This window comes from Sardina pilchardus, chromosome 1 (genome assembly GCF_963854185.1).
Source record: "Sardina pilchardus chromosome 1, fSarPil1.1, whole genome shotgun sequence".
Lineage (NCBI taxonomy): Eukaryota > Metazoa > Chordata > Actinopteri > Clupeiformes > Clupeidae > Sardina > Sardina pilchardus.
In genome coordinates, this window is record NC_084994.1 from 14,113,671 (window position 1) to 14,132,697 (window position 19,027).

At 40.4% G+C, this 19,027-nt stretch overlaps 2 protein-coding genes across 3 annotated transcripts in view; one reads left to right on the plus strand and one right to left on the minus strand.

Annotated features, from left to right (window-relative positions):
* The first annotated feature begins 5,594 nt into the window (after positions 1–5,594).
* On the plus strand, positions 5,595–17,090 carry LOC134076601 (NACHT, LRR and PYD domains-containing protein 12-like). The gene is made up of 7 exons (XM_062531731.1): positions 5,595–5,664; positions 9,657–11,334; positions 11,450–11,620; positions 13,413–13,583; positions 14,139–14,312; positions 16,283–16,329; positions 16,561–17,090. The coding sequence occupies exons 1-7, from the start codon at positions 5,595–5,597 to the stop codon at positions 17,088–17,090; spliced, it is 2,841 nt and encodes a 946-aa protein (XP_062387715.1).
* A 1,124-nt stretch (positions 17,091–18,214) lies between these two features.
* The window catches only part of tp53bp2b (tumor protein p53 binding protein, 2b), a 56,305-nt gene continuing 55,492 nt past the window's right edge, over positions 18,215–19,027 (minus strand). For both annotated transcript variants that reach the window (XM_062538627.1, XM_062538619.1), the window contains exon 18: positions 18,215–19,027. This exon is cut by the window's right edge and continues 1,265 nt beyond it. The gene's annotated coding sequence lies outside the window, so the exon portion shown is untranslated.

Genomic DNA, 19,027 nt, shown 5'->3' on the forward strand with positions numbered 1-19,027 from the left:
AGCTGGAGCCCAACCGGAAGTCCTAAAGTTCAATCTTAAAATATTGAGCTTAGTATGGTGAAAGTCAGACTTGTAAATGCAGTCATTGTAAGTCAAAGGATTTAAGAGGTAAATCGGAGGGTAAAATAACCACATTACATTGCTTTCACTCTGTAACTCACTCTTAACTGTAAATCATCTAAATTATTGCTATAGGCTTACAGATTGTAATATGAACGAGGAATTCTCTGAGATTGTGGCCGCAGCCCTGCAGTCATCCCACCTGAGAGAACTGCACCTGGATGGCACCATCATGTCAGAGTCCGGACTGAAGGCTCTCTGTGGTTCCTTAACAAATCAGGACTGTGTGCTGGAGATACTGAGGTAAATATGACATTGTTTGCTTTTTTGGCACAGTGGTGGACATGGGCTTGCTCTGAAAATAATGTATTAACCCAGGAAATCAACAAAAGTGGCTTTAGATGAAGGAAATACATATAGGAGGACCAATATGGCATATAGGAAACCCCTTCACATGGTGCAGTGTCACCAACTTATGACTGATAGCATCCAAATAATTTTGGTGTTGTTTGGGAGATCTACTCAATGGTGGTTGAACAAAGTTTGTACCTTAAGTGGTTCGAATCTGGGAAAACATGTGGGAAGAGTAGAGAAAAACTAGAAACGCAATTCCGAGGAATTACACGAGGGGATGCAATCTGCAGGGTTGGAGGAGAATGAAGGAGAATAAGAAAAGTGTGATACCATAGCAGTGCATGAAAATGCACTGTGATACACATAGTAACAGCAATAAACACAATTAAAAACCCAAGTCACACTGCGAAATACATATATTACGTTTGTTAATTAAGAGTGATGTTCGTCCCCACAGCCTGAGAAAGTGCGGTCTTTCCTCGAGTCACTGTGAGGATTTGGCCTCCATTCTCTGCTCCTCGGCCTCCAGCCTGAAGGAGCTGGACCTGAGAGACAACAACCTGCAGGATGCAGGAGTGGAGCTGCTCTCCTCTGGACTAAAGAGCCCACATTGCACACTGGAGATACTGAGGTAAACACACACACACACACACACACACACACACACATTTACAACAAAACATTCAAGCTACATTGCAGAGCCTTTATAGGGTGGGTGAACCCTGCCTGAACTTCCGGCGAATTTGGATTTCGCCCAGCAGCTCAGGCTGGAAACCTGCATATCTATATCCTCTGTACCCTGCCAGAACCTTTGGCTCCAATTAGAAGCTAGCTAATCTGAAAGACGCACCTGATCATTTGTCTGATTGGTTGAAGGACTATCCAAACATACGGAGTCATTTGAACGATACCCATTGATCACACCTCTTGTGCAGTAGAAACAAAGCGCATCCTAATACTAATGTTTAATCTTAAAAGATTGAGCTTAGTATGGTGATAGCCAGACTAGAGCCTTTAGGTAACAATTAATACTTACTATTGTGACTTTTATTGTCACACTGAATACTACTAATTGGATACTACTACAGTATTTGGAGCTATTGTGCATCTGTAGGATTGTGTTTTATCATACTGGTCTGTTTCCAGACTGTCAGCCTCCAAGCTCACTGAGGCGTCCTGGAGGTGTTTAACGTCGGTCTTCCAGGGGGAACTGGACCTGAGTGAGAACAGGCTTCTGATGTCAGAGCTGGAGCTGCTGTCGGCAGCACTGAGGAGTCCAGACTGCAGAGTGAACACACTCAGGTGTGGTCTTGCGTTATGGCACATAAACGATACTAATGCGTTGTGGTGTTGATTTTAAATGATCGATATTAGACATAATCTGGGTCCGCCTGATGGTTGATATGATTGGCTAGATAGGTATGGCCGTAATGTATAAATGTACATTACATACGTAAATGATAGTATAAATCAATATTTAATCAATAACCCCCGAGAGGCCGCAAGTTACACTGATTTTAGAACAGCTAAGAGGTGTTGTTCGTCATGATATGCACTGGCTTCTTGCTTTTCTAAAATGGTTACCGCATATATCTCTGTGGATCTGGCTAAGTATTGCAATACAAACAAGCGTCACGTTCAGCCAGATCTGCATAACACTGAAAGAACCACTGATTTGAGCGGAACAGAAAGAAAGTTAATTGTTGCCTTTAGAAATCCTTCTTGTTATAGCCTCTGTTCACTTTAAAAGTTTGCAATGCCTCGGTTTATCTGTAGGATTCTGACCAAAGTGTAAAGGTCCGTTCACACCAAGAACATTAACTATAACGATAACTATCAACAAATATTGTTCTCGTTAATATGAATGATGACGTTCACACAAACTATAACAATAACAACATGAAAAACGATATTGTTGGGGATCACTTTCAGAGCGATTTTGAGAACGATAAAAGTTATCAGCCAGTCAGAACCCATCATATTTTAGCCATCACCTTCATTAACATGAGGAGAGACTTTTTTTGTATCGTTGGTCAGTGTGAACGCTTTTATCGTTATGGTTATAGTAATCGTTATTGTTCTTGGTGTGAACGACCCTTAAAGCTATTTTGAACTTTGACAGTGTTTTGAAAATAGAGATTTATTTTGACATGGCTGTACCCACTCCATCGCACTATAAGCTATTTAACGGTCCAATTAACATAATTTTACTCCCAAACCGAGGTCTGAACTCGTTATCAACTATAAATAGACCCTGATTTGTTTTTACTTCCTTTAATTAAGCAATGTATAAACTACTTGTAAGTAATTTACCAATGTTATTTAATGATACAGCTAACAGCTAATAGCTAACAGCAGTTATTATCGATTATTTCTTTCTCTGATGTGTGTTTCTAGGATGAAGGATTGCTTTCTGAAGGATGAACATTGTGGGATTTTGGCTTCAGTCCTCTGTTCAGATGAGTCCCATTTGAAGGAGCTGGACTTGAGTGACAACAACTTGAAAGACTCAGGAGTGGAGCTGCTCTCCTCTGGACTACAGAGCTCACAATGCACACTGGAGATACTGAGGTATGCACACACAGAAACTCACACACACACACAAACACAAACACACACACAAACGTGACTATTTACAGTACATTCTATCCCCCATAAATCCATAAAATTGTGCTTCAGGTTGTCTTTATGTGGCGTGACTGAGCAAGGCTGTGAGTTTCTGGCTTCTGCACTGAGTGCAAACCCCTCCTACCTGAGAGAGCTGGACCTGAGATGCAATCACCCAGGAGAGGCTGGAGTCAAGCTGCTCTCTGAGAGAAAAGACGACCCTGACTGCAAACTGGACACACTCAAGTAGGTGGTTGGAGTGTGTGTGTGTGTGTGTGTGTGTGTGTGTGTTAGAGATGCGCGGATGGACTATTATTCTATCCGAAACCGCATCATACAACTCATCATCCGTCCGCCATCCATCCGCACCTACGTTTTTTATGTTTTTTTCGGAACCGCACCCGCCCGCCATCCGCTGTTTGTTTAAAGGTCTATGGGTGATCCAAGACGCTGATGCGACGCGAGAAAGCTCTTGTTCTAGAAAGATGCGGCTATTTAGTCTTATTAATGGCAATTACACTTTATTCTTTATACAAAAAGAAAGAAAGTCCGAATAGAATAACAACAAGCCATTCGCATTACAGGCCAATTAACTCTATGCAGCTTGTCAGGGTGACGACTAGGACGAGCCTGTTCTGAAGACTCCCGTTAATTTTGATTGCACGAGTGCACGTCTTTTCCAGGCAGACAGTGCAATCCATATCAGCAGGCCTTCCTTACATACAAGTTATAAACTTCTTCTTTCTTATTGCACACTGCAGACGAAAACATAGGCTACCATAGGCAACTTAATTTAAACTTGTTGTTACCTTTGAGTTTGTCACGCACATTCACTGGCGGCGTTGCCATCTCTGATAGTAAACAAAGCAGCATGCACTGCATAGACACAACTAGACCAAATTACTGCCTGATGAGAAAAGTGTGCATGTTTTTTATCGGATGTAAGTAACAGTATTTAACAATGTAGCTTATATATATATTTTTCATTTGATCGGTTCAACCGCCACCCGCCCGAATCTAATTAAAATTTTATTTTTCGTAAGGTCATCCGCCCGATCCGCGGTTTAACCGCGGAGTCCGCGGCTGTAACCGCTATCCGCGCATCTCTAGTGTGTGTGTGTGTGTGTGTGTGTGTGTGTGTGTGTGTGTGTGTGTGTGTGTGTGTGTGTGTGTGTGTGTGTGTGTGTGTGTGTGTGTGTGTGTGTTTTCATACTTTTTTCATGCACATAGCAGCGTTTACTCCAATTCTGTTTTCATTTTATATAGTGTTTATCATGATGAAAAGGTCTGGCTGAATTCAAGAGTGAAGAGGTGTAAGTACAGACACTGTGTATGTGTGTGTGTGTGTGTGAGAGAGCGAGAGTAAGAGAGAGTAAGACCCTCTCCAAACACAGTTTTTTTTAATACTGGTAAAGTTTTGTTTTATTGTTTTTTACACAAGACCGCAGCGTTTCAGGAGGCCGTAACCAATCTGTTTCAAGAGTGAGTTAACTGCCGGTTAACTTTTTCTATGTGGACAGCAAAGCCGGTATTTTCGATAAGGACATAGCCTCATCCCTGAATGTTATGTTCGCAAATGTACATACCCTCAGTGAACACAAGCTTACTACAACCTATGAGTAAAGCATGTTCATTTCACAAAACGTAAAATTATGACCACATTTAAAGCAGTCACATATCCTGAAAATTAACTTTTTGTACATGCAAATGTACAGTGCTGTGAAAAAAGTATTTGTTCCCTTGCTAGAGTTGACTAAAAAGAGGATTATAAAATCATCTTTTGGAAGTTGATTTGAATTCTATTCATTCAGGCCCTCAGTATCAGCCTTTTGTGGCTTAGAACTACATTGTTAGCTTTAGTAAGTTTTTTTTAAGCTTAATTTGCCTTAACTAATCAGCTTCGGAGTCATTGGAATGGTTATTTGACTGATTTCAGGTTGAATAACGGCTGTCTTGCTTCCCCCTAGCGCCACGCATGCAAGTTTCCAGTCATGAAAAGGCTCACAGGCCTATTGAGGAGTGTTGCAAAATATACATGCTAAAGCTCGGGGGAAGCTTGGCAGAGAAATCTGCAAACGTAAAACGAGCGAAAGCGAAAAGCTAAAGCGAAACCAGCGATGAAATCGCCAAACCAGCATAGTTTCCCTTTAACTTAGGAAAACATGAGCTCACTACAACCTATGACTAATAGCATGTTCATTTCACAAAACATAAAAGTATGTCTGAAAATGAACTTCATTTGTTTATTGTGAATTGGATCCGTGAATATGTGTGGGGTCTCTCTGTGTGTGTGTGTGTGTGTGTGTGTGAGAGTTCTCCATGTTGACCACCTTTACTCTGTGTGGACATGCAGCAATGACATTTCACCCGCACGATGAGAGCTCAAAACATAAAAGTATGTCTGAAAATGAACTTCATTTGTTTATTGTGAATTGGATCCGTGAATATGTGTGGGGTCTCTCTGTGTGTGTGTGTGTGTGTGTGTGTGTGTGTGTGTGTGTGTGTGTGAGAGTTCTCCATGTTGACCACCTTTACTCTGTGTGGAGATGCAGCAATGACATTTCACCCGCACGATGAGAGCTCAAGGGGCCTGTCCAGTGTCGACGGCTACCATCCATCCAGACAGCCCTCATCTCCTCAAAGGTACGTCAACATCCTCATCCTTTTCATCATCATCACCATTAGCATCATCATCATCACCATCATCACCATCTATGTTATTATGGTACCCCTCCAGAATTAGTGGCAGGTAAAGTTGAATGCTGTTTCAGGTGTTTTAGGCAACTGGAGAGCTCCCCCAAGAGCTCTAATATATTTAGATTAGATTTGATCAGATACAACTGCATTGCCATTGTGCAGAGTACAAACAAATTGGAAAAAAATAGAGTTAATCAAGAACAGATCATTTTATTTTGATAAATAATCATTCGGATTAAAATCTAGTGTCTGAATAGGAAAGCAACACACACATGCTCAGTGCACTCAGGTGTGGTGAGAAATCTTGTCCTCTGAAGATAAAGTCATACCATTTTTACCCACTCAAGTGTAGCCAATACAGCCAAAGAGGCTTGAAGCAGAGAAGTAAATCAAGGACTTTTGATTAAAGGCATATTATGTAGAGGTGGGAATTGGCAAAAGAATGACAATTCGATACTATTGCGATATTAGGGCCACAACTCAATATTATTGTGATTCTAAATATATTGCGCTACAACAAGTATTGCGATTCGATTCTGCGATATATTGCTATTCATGGCATTACAAAAAATAAGGAAAATAACACTGTTCATCTCACTTTGTCATGGCATAGTGCATATCAAGGCCCTTACTATTTGCTATTTTGCTCTTTGCTATTTGCTATTTTTGTTGTTATTGTGAAGCCATTTTTATTTGAAATTGCTGTTGAATGCACAATTAAACGTCACTACAAGCGTACTATCTTGAATTTCCCCATGGGGATCAATCAAGTATCTATCTATCTATCTATTTCAGCAAAGTTATTGTGATCAGAGTAAACCCAGAGTAAACTCGACTCAAATAAAAGTAAAATAGATAACTTCATTCTATAATTAAGTATTGCGATACTTTGAGCTACTAGATTGCGTTACTGAACAGAATCGACTTCCCCCCCCACCACTAATATTATGCAGGTTCAAGATGGTTGGATGGTTTTCTCGTTAGCGACTCGCTACGTGTATGCTATATGGCTATGCTAGGTGAACGATTCTCTTAGTACAAGTTTGCTTACCATCAAATTGGCTTTGTAAAGGCTATATTAAGGTGAAAATATTGCATAGACCTTTAACGGATTCTTTCTTCGCAAAAGGCTGTTGCACTGCCAGTATACTGTAGGTACAAATGGTCGTAGCTGTGACTGCGTTTACATGCACTTTAGTATCCGGGTTATGAAACGTATCCTTATTTTGATCATATTCAGGATATGGTGTTTACATCAACAGATGAACCCGGTTATTAATTTCCCTGATAAATAGTATTCTGGTTACCAATAATAAAAATCTATTAGCACTCTTTCTCCCGGATTCTAATGCAATCGCGTGTTTGCCCGAAAAATCAAGATAAGGTGTATAATGTAAATGGAACAGTATCCCAGTATGTCTTGGAGTACTCCACCTAGCACAACCGGGATATTCAAAACGGGGCTTATCTGGGGTTCTGAGATCAGGATATGGTATTTACATTGCAAATCCAAAACTGGGATACTTTACAGTAGAATACTGATCATAACTGGGATAGTGAAGTGCATGTCAACATGGTGTATTTGTATCTCTTCAAGAGGAAGGAAAAAGACATTTTTGGAAATAAGCTCATTTTCCACCTCCCCTCAAGCAAAACAATTGATGTTTACCTTTTTCCCGTTCATCCAGCCATTCTGTGAGTCTGGCGATACAACTTTTAGCTTCAGCCTGTAGCATAGATCATTGAAACGGATTAGACCAGCATCTCGCCTGCCAGCATCATGTTTAAAAGTGACTAAGATTTCCAGTAATTTTCCCATTTAAAACGTGTCTCTTCTCAAGTTAGAAAGTGCAATAAGACCAACTAAAAATTAAACCTGGTGTTTTTCTTGGCTGATTTGACATGGAACTACACTCTCATCTGGCGTAATAATCAAGGCAACTTGCAAATGTACCATGGGAGCAGTGATATCGTACGCAGTATCTGAAAATAGTCCCCATAGACAACAAGCAGTAGTAGTGCCAGTAGTTTGCAAGTCACCTTGATTGAAGGAATATCCCTTTAACTACCATATCTGAGCATGTTGGGATAATGAGAAGCTGGCATTGACTGATTTCATGTTCATGTGCTTGCAGTGATTCCACCAGTGGACACAACCTGATGATACGAAAAGGTAGATGATAATTTTTAATAACATTAACTCATTGAATGCCGCATTGTTTTTGGAAGCTATGTCCCAGAGTGCCGGCAAGCTAGATCGTTGTTGACTATTTTTGTAGAGCCACAGCGTATTCTATGTTATAGTTATGGACATATACTATGGCTCATTTGAAACGTAAGACTCTGAGCTCTCAGTGGGTGAAAACCGTTTATCTCTACGTGTCTCCATTCCTGAGAAATCGCAAGCTAAACAGTGGCTAGTTTTCATCAAAATCCCCGTTGTTCCTCTAGAAACGGAGATATAAGCCACTTAAGACAGACGTACATTTACGGATTGTAGGATTTCATGAGTTTTTGATCGTCATCTACTTCAGTTCTCTTCATGATAGACTTCCAAAAATCACACATAAGGTGAGTTAGAGTGTCTAGTTTCGTAATTTAAAAAAAAAAGCGAAAAACGCAATATTGCGTTGTTGGCACTCTACGCATGGGAGCTAAAAACGCAATATTACGTTGTTGGCACTCAATGAGTTAAGATACAGACAAACAGACAGACAGAGAGAGATCAGTATTCCCAGTCTATATTACAACTGATGTTTATGTGTAATTCAAAGTGACAAGGCTTTATCTAATTAAAATGCTAGTTTTATATAGTAGAGTATAAATACTAGAATATTAGTATAATACTAGAATATTAATATAATACTAGTAGAGTATAAATACTAGTATAAATACTATATATATTATATTAGTAGAGTATAAAATGTATAATAAACATTATTCATTTATATTTTCAAAACAGATAATTCTGCTTTGTGTAGAGCTATGCACAATCATAATATTAGTCTGAAGAAGAGGTTTCAGAACACAACACATCACTCCTGTACTGGCAGCCTTGCACTGGCTTCCTGTTAGATTTAGAATCCAGTATAAAGTGGCATTGACTGTTTTTAAATCACTACAGGGGCAGGCCCCAGGTTATGTTAGCCTGGCACGCCCTCCCAGTGACGTAGCCTAACACCTTCGGCGTTGCTGTCGCTGGTCTGGCCAACTGCTCATCGGGCAGGATTTCTGAATTCCGCAAAACTGCGGAACTGCCCCCCTTTGGTCGAGAACCAATCAACTTTGAGCAGCTCCAACGGCTCTGGGTAGAGGCGTGTTCAAGGCAGAGGAAAGAGTGTTGTCATTGGTTTAAACTTGGCAAACCCCTTTCTGACATCGACCAGTAGCAAATCGAGGCACTTAAAGGAGGCGGGTCAACCAAGCGCTTGGAGAAACCGTTTAGCACAGGCTCTTGGTCAGACTAAAGTCTCGCAGAGCCTTGAAAGTCGATGGCAATCTGGCTAAGGTTATGTATCAAACATGATAAACTCTTACATTCCATCATGACCACTAAGGTCTGCATCCCATGTGCGACTGGACACACCCCGTTCCCACACCCAGAAGAGTGAGCGTGCTTTCAGCATCCATGCACCACGCTTCTGGAACAGTCTACCACATGATCTTAAATCAGCATCATCTGTCACTGCTTTTAAATCTCTTCTTAAAACCTATTTATTCAGACTAGGTTTGAGTTCCTGTGGAAAAATTGGATGTTGATGCCACATGTATCCTTGTCTATGTGTTCATATGTCTTTCTCTGTTCTTTTGGTTGTTGTCTGGAGGCGTAAGCTGTTGTGTATGTTGAATTGATTTAATCTGTGTATTTTTACCTGTGAAGCACTTTGGCATGAAATGTGCTATAAAAAGTAAACTTACTTACTTACTTACATCTGAAGGCATCATCAATCCAGGAGCCAAGATACTTCTCAATAAGATCTACTCAGAGCTCTACATCACAGAGGGAGTGAGTGAAGGGGTGAATGAGGTCTGGCAGATAGAGTCAGCATCCAGAGCACAAACCACTGAAGACACTCCGATCAACTGCAATGACATCTTCAAGCCCTTACCTGGACAGAAGAAGAACATCAGAACTGTGATGACCAAAGGTGTTGCCGGCATTGGAAAAACCGTCGCTGTGCAGAAGTTTATTCTGGATTGGTTGAATGGGGTAGCCAATAAAAGTGTAGACTTTATTTTTCCCCTCTCTTTCCGTGAGCTGAATTTAATCAGGGGTGATCAGTATAGTCTTCACAGGCTCCTGCTGGACTTCCACCCTGAGACGCTGAATGATGGTGATGGATACAAAGACTGTCGGGTTGTGTTCATCCTTGATGGTTTGGATGAGAGTCAAATTTCACTAAATTTCCAACCAAAGAATACGGTTTCTGATCTTAATCAGACATCATCCGTGGATGTGCTATTGACAAGCCTCATTCAGGGAACTCTGCTTCCCTCTGCACTCATCTGGATAACCTCACGACCAGCAGCCGCCAGTCAAATTCCTGCTCAGTACATCGACCAGATAACAGAAGTACGAGGATTCAGTGACCCACAGAAGGAGGAGTACTTCAGGAAGAGAATCAGTGATAAAAATCAGGTCAACAGAATCATCTCACACATTAAGGCATCCAAGAGTCTCCACATCATGTGCCACATTCCAGCTTTTTGTTGTATTGCAGCCACTGTACTTCAGCAGATGCTGGAACAGGAACAGGAATTCCCCAAAACTCTGACTGAGATGTTCATATATCTCTTGATTGTCCAGACCTCTAAGGGAAATGAGAAAAATCAGAAACACAGTGTGATTGAGAAGAAGAAGGACATTCTTAGATCCCAGAAAGAAATAATCCTGAAGCTGGCAGAACTGGCTTTCAAGAATCTCAACAAAAGCAATGCAGTGCTTTATGAAGAAAACCTGAGAGAGTGTGGCATTGACGTCAGTGCAGCCTCAGTTTACTCCAAGACGTTCCCTGGGATCTTCAAGGAAGAATCTGTGAGTCACCAGAAGAAAGGCTACTGCTTTGTGCATCTGAGCATCCAGGAGTTTCTGGCAGCACTTCATGTCTTTGTTTCCTACAGCAATCAGATGGAGACCATCGGGCCGTTTTTCTCCTTGGAAGAGTCGCTAAAGTTTACAATAACCAATGTTCTGGAAAGCAGGAATGGGCACCTGGATCTTTTCCTTCGCTTCCTCATTGGTCTCTCATTGGAGGAAAATCAGAGACTTTTGAAAGGTCTGCTAAAACACACACACAGGACCTCGAAAAGCATTAAGGAAATGTGCCAGTACATTAAAGAACTTGATAGAGAGGATCTCTCTCCTGAAAGATTCATCAATCTTTCCCACTGCTTATTAGAAATAAATGACCATTCCATCCATGAAGACATTCAAAGATTTCAAAAATCCCCTAATGGCCTAAAAGAGAAGTTATCTCCTGCCCACTGTTCAGCACTGGCCCAAATGCTTCTGAATTCTGAGGAGGTGCACGATGAGTTTGACCTGAAGAAATACAACACTTCGGATGAGGGACGCAGGAGATTGATCCCAGCTGTGAGGTGCTGCAGAAAGGCACGGTGAGTTCATCTTAGTTTGAATCTCATTCATGGTTTTTAACATTGTCACTTATAATTATATTAGTTATTGTTATTAGTTACAGAAAATGTGCTCATTAACCATGTTGTCTTACAGACTTCATGGGTGTGGACTCAACCAGATGTCCTGTGAAACAGTGTTGAAGTGTCTGCAGTCTGCTAACTCCCTCATACAGCTCGATCTCAGTTGCAATGCCCTTGGAGATTCTGGAGTTCAGCTTCTTTCTGCAGGACTAACTAATCCCCACTGCAAACTACAAACCTTGAGGTCCGTAGACATCATGACACTGACAGCTAGTATTTACTGAGCCTTAGATCATTGTGGGCATTCCGGTGGAACATTAATAGTTTGCATACAGGTGGAGCTCTAATGCACAAATTATTCTTACAACATTTTACATCTCTGTCTCTTAAAGGGATATTCCGCCATTTTTGGAAATACGCTCATTTCCCACCTCCCCTCGAGCAAAACAATCGATATTTACCTTGTTCCCGTTCATCCAGCCATTCTGTTGGTCTGGCGATACAACTTTTAGCTTCAGCCTAGCATAGATCATTGAATCAGATTAGACCATTAGCTTTTCGCCTGCTAGCTTCATGTTTAAAAGTGACTAAGATTTCTGGTCATTTTCCTCTCAAGTTAGAAACTGCAATAAGACCAACTGAAAATGAAACCTGGTGTTTTTCTAGGCTGATTTGACATGGAACTACACTCTCATTTGGCGTAATAATCTAGGCAACTTGCAAACGTACCATAGGCGCAGTGATATCGTACGCAGCATCTGAAAATAGTCCCCATAGACAACAAGCAGTAGTAGTGCCAGTAGTTTGCAAGTTGCCTTGATTATTACGCCAGATGAGAGTGTAGTTTCCAAAAATGGCGGAATATCCCGTTAAGAAATGTGTAATTGTGTTTTCTTGTTAAAACTTCTGTTTTCATTATATAAATATCCATACTAAGAAAAAAAACTGACTTGAAGTGTCTTGTTCCCTAGTCCACTTTTGCCATTTTGTTTATTGTTTCATACAGTGTATAGGGTCATTCCACCTCAATTCAACGGATTTTAGAGAAAATGTCTGCTTGACCATCTCAGATTTGCTTCAAACGTTTACCATCTAAAGAGTAACCATTTAAACTACCTTAGCCAAAATATTAGATTGGTATACCTGATACATCCAGAGAAAAACATTTTTGAACATGGTACCCCCCTTCTGATTTTTGGCACATTGGTGCCCTCATCTAAATCTGCAGCAAAGTTCAGATGTCATTATCTCAAAAAGTTTTCAAGCTAAAGAAACATTTTCTGTGTCAAAGGATTGCTAACTATAGATTCCACGTATTAATTCGTAAGCCGTATGTGTTGACACTGACTGTGTTTCAATCTTGTGAAATCAGAAGATAAATTGCAGATTAAGGTGGTACAATTTTGAAGGAAATCTGAGATGGTCAAGCAGAAGGCATTTGTTGAATTGAGGTGGAATGACAGTGTATAATCTTCTGCACTATTCCGGTGGTGCTTTAGGATCTGGTAAAATGTGTCAGGTTGGGTGGTGTTGGGGTTCAGGCTCTGGTAAATAGCATCAACTTGCGTGATCTTGGGGTTCAGGCTCTGGTAAAAGTGTGTCAGTTTGGGTGTTGTTATGGTTCAATCTTTTGATGGCATTGGTGTCTTGTGGATCATTTTCATAGTCAGCAGTTCCCAAGGAAATACAGTTCAGTCATGCACTTGTAGTGACACTTAAAATTGCATCATATAATTACCAAAATGCATTTTCTTTATGCATTATTGTTTATCAAGTTTATTACTTGATGTTGACAGCAATGTTAATTGTTACAATTATACTTGTTTTGCCTATATTCCATAAAAAAATATGGATATACTATGAGCTTTTTCAGAGACTGATCTTTATCATTACGTGTCCTTTTTTGGAGATGTTTCAGTTCTTCTTGTCAATGTCAGTTCACTATGACCCTGCAACTAGAATTTTCTATGGAATAAACACCAAGTTTCCCCTGTATCTTCCCCCCACTGTCTTATTTCTCATATATTGTGTCACAGACTTAGTTGCTGTAAACTCAGTGGCGGATCCTGCCAGATTGTGGCTACTGTTCTACAGTCAGCAAACTCCCTGATAGAGCTGGACCTGAGTCACAATGACCTTGAAGATGCTGGAGTTCATCTTCTCTCTAAGGGACTGTCCCATCACAATTGTAAACTGCAGACTTTAAGGTTAGTGATAAACTTCAGCTTAAGTGTGGTTCAGACCAAAGATTCGCGACGAGATGATTTGCAATGTTCTTAAACCTTGCAACTGCAACTAGACATGTTGAATAGTGTGAATTAAATGTGGCAGGTTGTTGCAAGCCGTCACTATAATTAAATTCCTTTCTAAAACAACTCCACAAAAAAAGGCTATTCACAATGACAGTAGCATATCCAATATTCACCGATAAAAATAATGAACAATTAATAGCTATGTTAGCCCACTTTGTTGGCACTGTCACTCTTCCATTTACCTTGCAATGTATTTGATACAGGATCACACAGGTGTCTATCTGGTTTGCATTCTAGCATTAGTGACTAACACACTTTTAGACCGTGACTGATTGTTTATGACATTTCTTTATTTTCTATATTCTGTCGTTCCGTCAGCTGTTCAGCTGTACATGGGATAATTGCTTTTATACACACTATTTTAGTGAAACAAAATGTTTTATTATGTCTTCACAACATTGTTCAGTAGTGGGATGACCTCTCTCTCTCTCCGCTCTCTCTCTCTCTCAGGCTCTCTGGTTGTCTTATCTCTGAGAGTAGCTGTCAAGACCTGGCTTCAGCTTTGACTTCAAATCCTTCTCATCTAAAAGAGCTGGATCTGAGCTATAACCATCCTGGAGAATCAGGACTGATGCTTTTATCTGCCACACTGGAGGATCCTCACTCTAAACTGGAGATACTTAAGTACGTACATACTGTAGATGGTCTAAAACCACTCTTTTCGGCTTGGTGTCTGTGACATTCTGTTGGAGAATCCAAACTCTGGAGCTGGAGATGCTTTACCTAGCACTTACCACAAGTATGTACAATGTACAAAAAATAGTACATTTTATCATACAAAAGAAGAAATTGTATTTGGAGGTGATATAAGACCTTTTCTGACTGCACAGCTAGTCGGCGATTGACGGGCTTTTAGGCGGCTAGTCCCGATTGTTCTCACTGATAGCTGGCAATTGTTCTCCTCTGGGGGTACACATATCGCCGGCTATACTGCAGTGAGGACGCAAGCCGGCTATATGGCGGCTTTGCTGAGACATGGGCGGAGCTGTGGCTGACGCGATTTGTGCACACTGCTGGAAGATTTCAAATCAGCAATCAGCAAACAGCTGACTAACTATGTTGAGCACAGCTGTCAGATCATTATCATACTGTTCACATATTAACACTGGTCCTTGTGGTCTATCTAGCACACTGTTCTTTCAAATGTCAATGGCAATTAAATCGCCAAACATCTCTGTCTCCGTCGTCGCTTCAGGATTTACTTATTAATTTGGTAACATATTGGGAAAAACATATGCTTTATCTACAGCCAGGATAAATTAGCTTGACCTTGGCGAGCTTGCTCAAATAACCATTGACAACGTATTTTGTTACAGCATGTTGGCTATATCATACCCACCCTAAGGTTTAAGAAACATAACGTTGTCCAATTTTAGTTTAAACCATTTTTCTGAATTTCAGAGGGTTTTTTATCAGGGTAGACTCTGCATTTAAAATGGTAATCGCGTTTAGCATCATTGGTTTAAACTTTGCATCGCTATTTTGTTGTTATCACAAAAATACTGATTGTAACTGCTGTCAGGAAGACTGTTTGGAACCTGGCAGACGTGAAGGCAGTGAAAGGTATAATGCATAGTCCAAGCGGAATGAGTGGAGAGTTGCTATTGTGTCACATCGAGCTAGCAAGTCAAGCAAGCTACAAACAACAGTGCATACCATAGACTGAATACTATGACAACTTTTTTACGGTCAGTGAATAGCACCGAGTGAAAATCAATGTTTGCTTTATATCTAGTGACAGTGGTGATGTCGTTAGTTTGGATAAGTAGAGTAAACTTAGTCAAAAGATCTAGAAATATGAAGCGGAGGAGTAACGAACTTGACAGAGAGCTGGACCGTTGTTTTGAGAATGACAGTAGTGTCACGAGACTTCGGCGCCTATGTTGCACGTCACTGTTCAACTTCACACCGTACATGTTTACGCCTACACCGAGGCGGCTTTGGAATATCGCGCCTCCTGTTCTCACTGACCTAGCCGGCGATCAGCCGGCAAAGAGCTACATAGAAACGCCACAATCTTATCTGGCCCTGAGCTGCTTTAAAATGGACAGAGGTAATAGTGGGAAAAGGTCCTATGCCAATCCAGCTATCCAATTTGTTGTAGAGCTCAGTTCAAAACCCAGCATCTATGACGATGTGAAGGTGCATTATGGCCTACAGCAAGGACATCTTGCACATCTGGCCAGGCACATATCTAAACGGTATGTCTCCATAGAGGTAGAGGAGTCCAGTTGCTAAAATTGCCTGTCTGCAGTCCGGACCTGTCAAATTGGTGCATCATGGAAAATTATGAAAAACATGATTAAGAATATCCCATACTGTTGAGCAACAACATGTCATTCGCTGAACTCAAGCAGTTGGTGTCCTCAGTTCCCAACCATTTGCAGAATGTTTTCGTTTTTGCAGCTAAATATGGGGTTTTGATATTTGTATATGATCACATTCTGTTTTTATTTGTATTTTAGAACATTGTCCTAACTTTTTTCTGATTTGGGGTTGCATCTTGATTGTTGTGAGTTGCTTTGGATAAAAGTGTCAGCAAGATGACTGCATGCAGAATTTCAAATTCCGCCATCTGTTTTATGTTTCCTCAGTACGGACCACAGTGCAGAGATCAGACTCCGACCAGGTGTGCGGAGATGTAAGTCATTCTTGTTTCTCCCAATGTAGTCGAAATTGACTGAAGTAGTTAACAAAATTAAAGACATGCATCAAAAGAAAAAGTAAAGATTCAGAATGAAAACAGCATACATAGACACTGAAATGATTCATTCTGTGTGTGTGTGTCTGTGTGTGTGTGTGTGTGTGTGTGTGCGCATCTGTCATTCCCCCAATATGCTGATGACGTCGTTCTCTCTTCTCTTGTTTGCAGATGCCCGTGAGCTCGTGCTGGACCCAAACACAACAGGCATGCGCCTCGCTCTCTCTGATCAGATGAGGACAGTGACGGGTTTGAGCATGAAGCATGCAGATCATCCAGACAGATTTCAATACTGGCCTCAGGTGTTGTGTAGAGAGGGTCTGTCTGGACGCTGCTACTGGGAGGCTGAGTGTAGTGAAGGTGTGGTTCACGTAGCTGTGGCCTACAAAAGTATCAAGAGGAAAGGGAAGAATGATGACAGTCGCTTGGGATGTAATGCCATGTCCTGGAGTCTGCGCTGCTCTCCTGACAGTTTCCTTGCCAAACACAATAATGAACGCACTGACATACCTGCCCCCTCCTCTGGCTCCAGAAGAGTAGGAGTGTACCTGGACTGGCCGGCCGGCACTCTGTCCTTCTACAGTGTCTCCTCTGACACACTCACCCACCTGCACACGTTCCACTCCACATTTACTGAGCCCCTCTATCCAGGGTTTATGGCTTATTATGATTGCTCAGCATCCCTGTGCTCAATGACATGAGGGCATTGTTTAGGAATGTTGTTAATTTCCATATCACATGATTTTCTTTGTCTGAAGCCCTAGAATGTCTCTAGCAAAAAGCAATCCCTGTTGCTTTATTATCACAAATGTTAGTCATCATTTTATTGTCACAATTTTATATTAGAATACTCAAAATGCTTTTTTTTATACATTTGCATATTTTGAGAAAATATTTAGCGATCAAGTGATAGTTTCTACTCCCTATAGTTGCTATATTCCGTTCCATCACTGAAGGGAACGTACGCATTCTGTTGCTTTATTACAGTGTTCTCAAAAGGGCCCCACAAGTGGGAATAGAGATGACATCGAATTAAAATAGAAATGCCAGGGCATGACAATGACAAAATTTAATGTAAAATAAAATGTATAGTTAAAACAGATAATGCAAAAAAAAGAAATGGGGTAAAAGAGAGAGAGGGGGTGATTTACACGTAAATGCAGTGGTGGTTGCTGGATTGTTGCTAGGGTAGTTTAAATTGTGATTTCATTATTTTCATTATCTTTTTTTACATTATTTACTTTTTTGGGACATTTTCCTGTTTCGGTGGGCTTTTATTTTGAGAGCCCTTTTGATTTTGAAACAGTTCCAACCGCGAGGTTGTTATAGAACAAACATTAAACATAGATGTGAAATGAAACAACACAGAATGATAATTTAATTGTTAGGTTAGTGTTAATGTAGTTATCAATGTGCATTTTAAGCCTTGAAGTAATTCATCAGATACATAATCTTTTCACTTGCTAAATTGTGTAGACTAAATACGTGTTAGTAATTGATGTGAATGAATGACTAATACAGAGTACAAATTCAAGGTTTTCATGCTGGATGTGACATTGGGGGTGTAGCTACATCATCAATTATGCCTTTGAGTTCGAAGTTTGAAATTGAGATGTAATTTCGATCAATTTCGACTTAAAATCGTGACACCCTTAGTTTGCTTAACGTGCATCATCTGTATCTATTCAACATGTTTTCTCTTCAAACGTGACATGACCTTTCAGAGACTGTATATGTCAATCTCATACAACCTGTTCTCATTTTTCCTTTCATCAGAATCAGAAAAAACAGTACCTGGTTGCTTTCATCTGTTTTTATTGTTTGCAGCAAAAGGATTTTTTTGTTGGCAGTCATTTCGAAAAGCTCCTCGTGACATTTACATTCTGTGATGTAACAACTCTCTACTAGAGGAACTGTGCTCAACACTTAAAATAAAATAAAAATAAAATAAAAATAAAAACTACACAAAAGTCTACTGTACATACACAAACTACATGAGGTCCTTATCAAAAGACATTCATTTTGAAATAGAAAGAGTGTGAATGAGAGACATGGAAAAGAGATGTCGCAGGTGTGAAAGAATATCCAGCAGTTTGATTGAAATGTTTGGATACGTTTACAAATAAAGTTTTACACAAAAAAAAAAAAAAAACAAAGAAGAAAACAGTGTGACGAAATGTTACAATCTTAATCAGAGTCATCGTCAACACCATCATCATATTTATAATAATAATATTAATATTTAGTCTTAATCGTCATCATCTTCATCATAATCATCATCATTAATGATTCATATGGGGTTTTTTTCCACTCTGTAGAAAAGCTTATCTTACAAAGCCTTTATGAACACCAAAAAAGCAGGGTGTTTTTTCTTTACATGTTCCGAGTGAAGGTCAGAGAAAGACTCTCTTTTCATCTCTCCAATGAATGTCTACGGCTCATGAGGGAGAAGGAGCTTATAGCCAAGGCAGTCCAATGAATGTGTCAGGCTCATGAGGGAGGAGGGGCTTGTAGCCCAGGCTGTCCAATGAATGTGTCAGGCTCATGAGGGGGGAGGAACTTGTGACCAATGCTGTCCAATGAATGTCTCCGGCTCATGAGGGGGGTGGAGCTTGTAGCCCAGGCTGCTCTCTGTCCA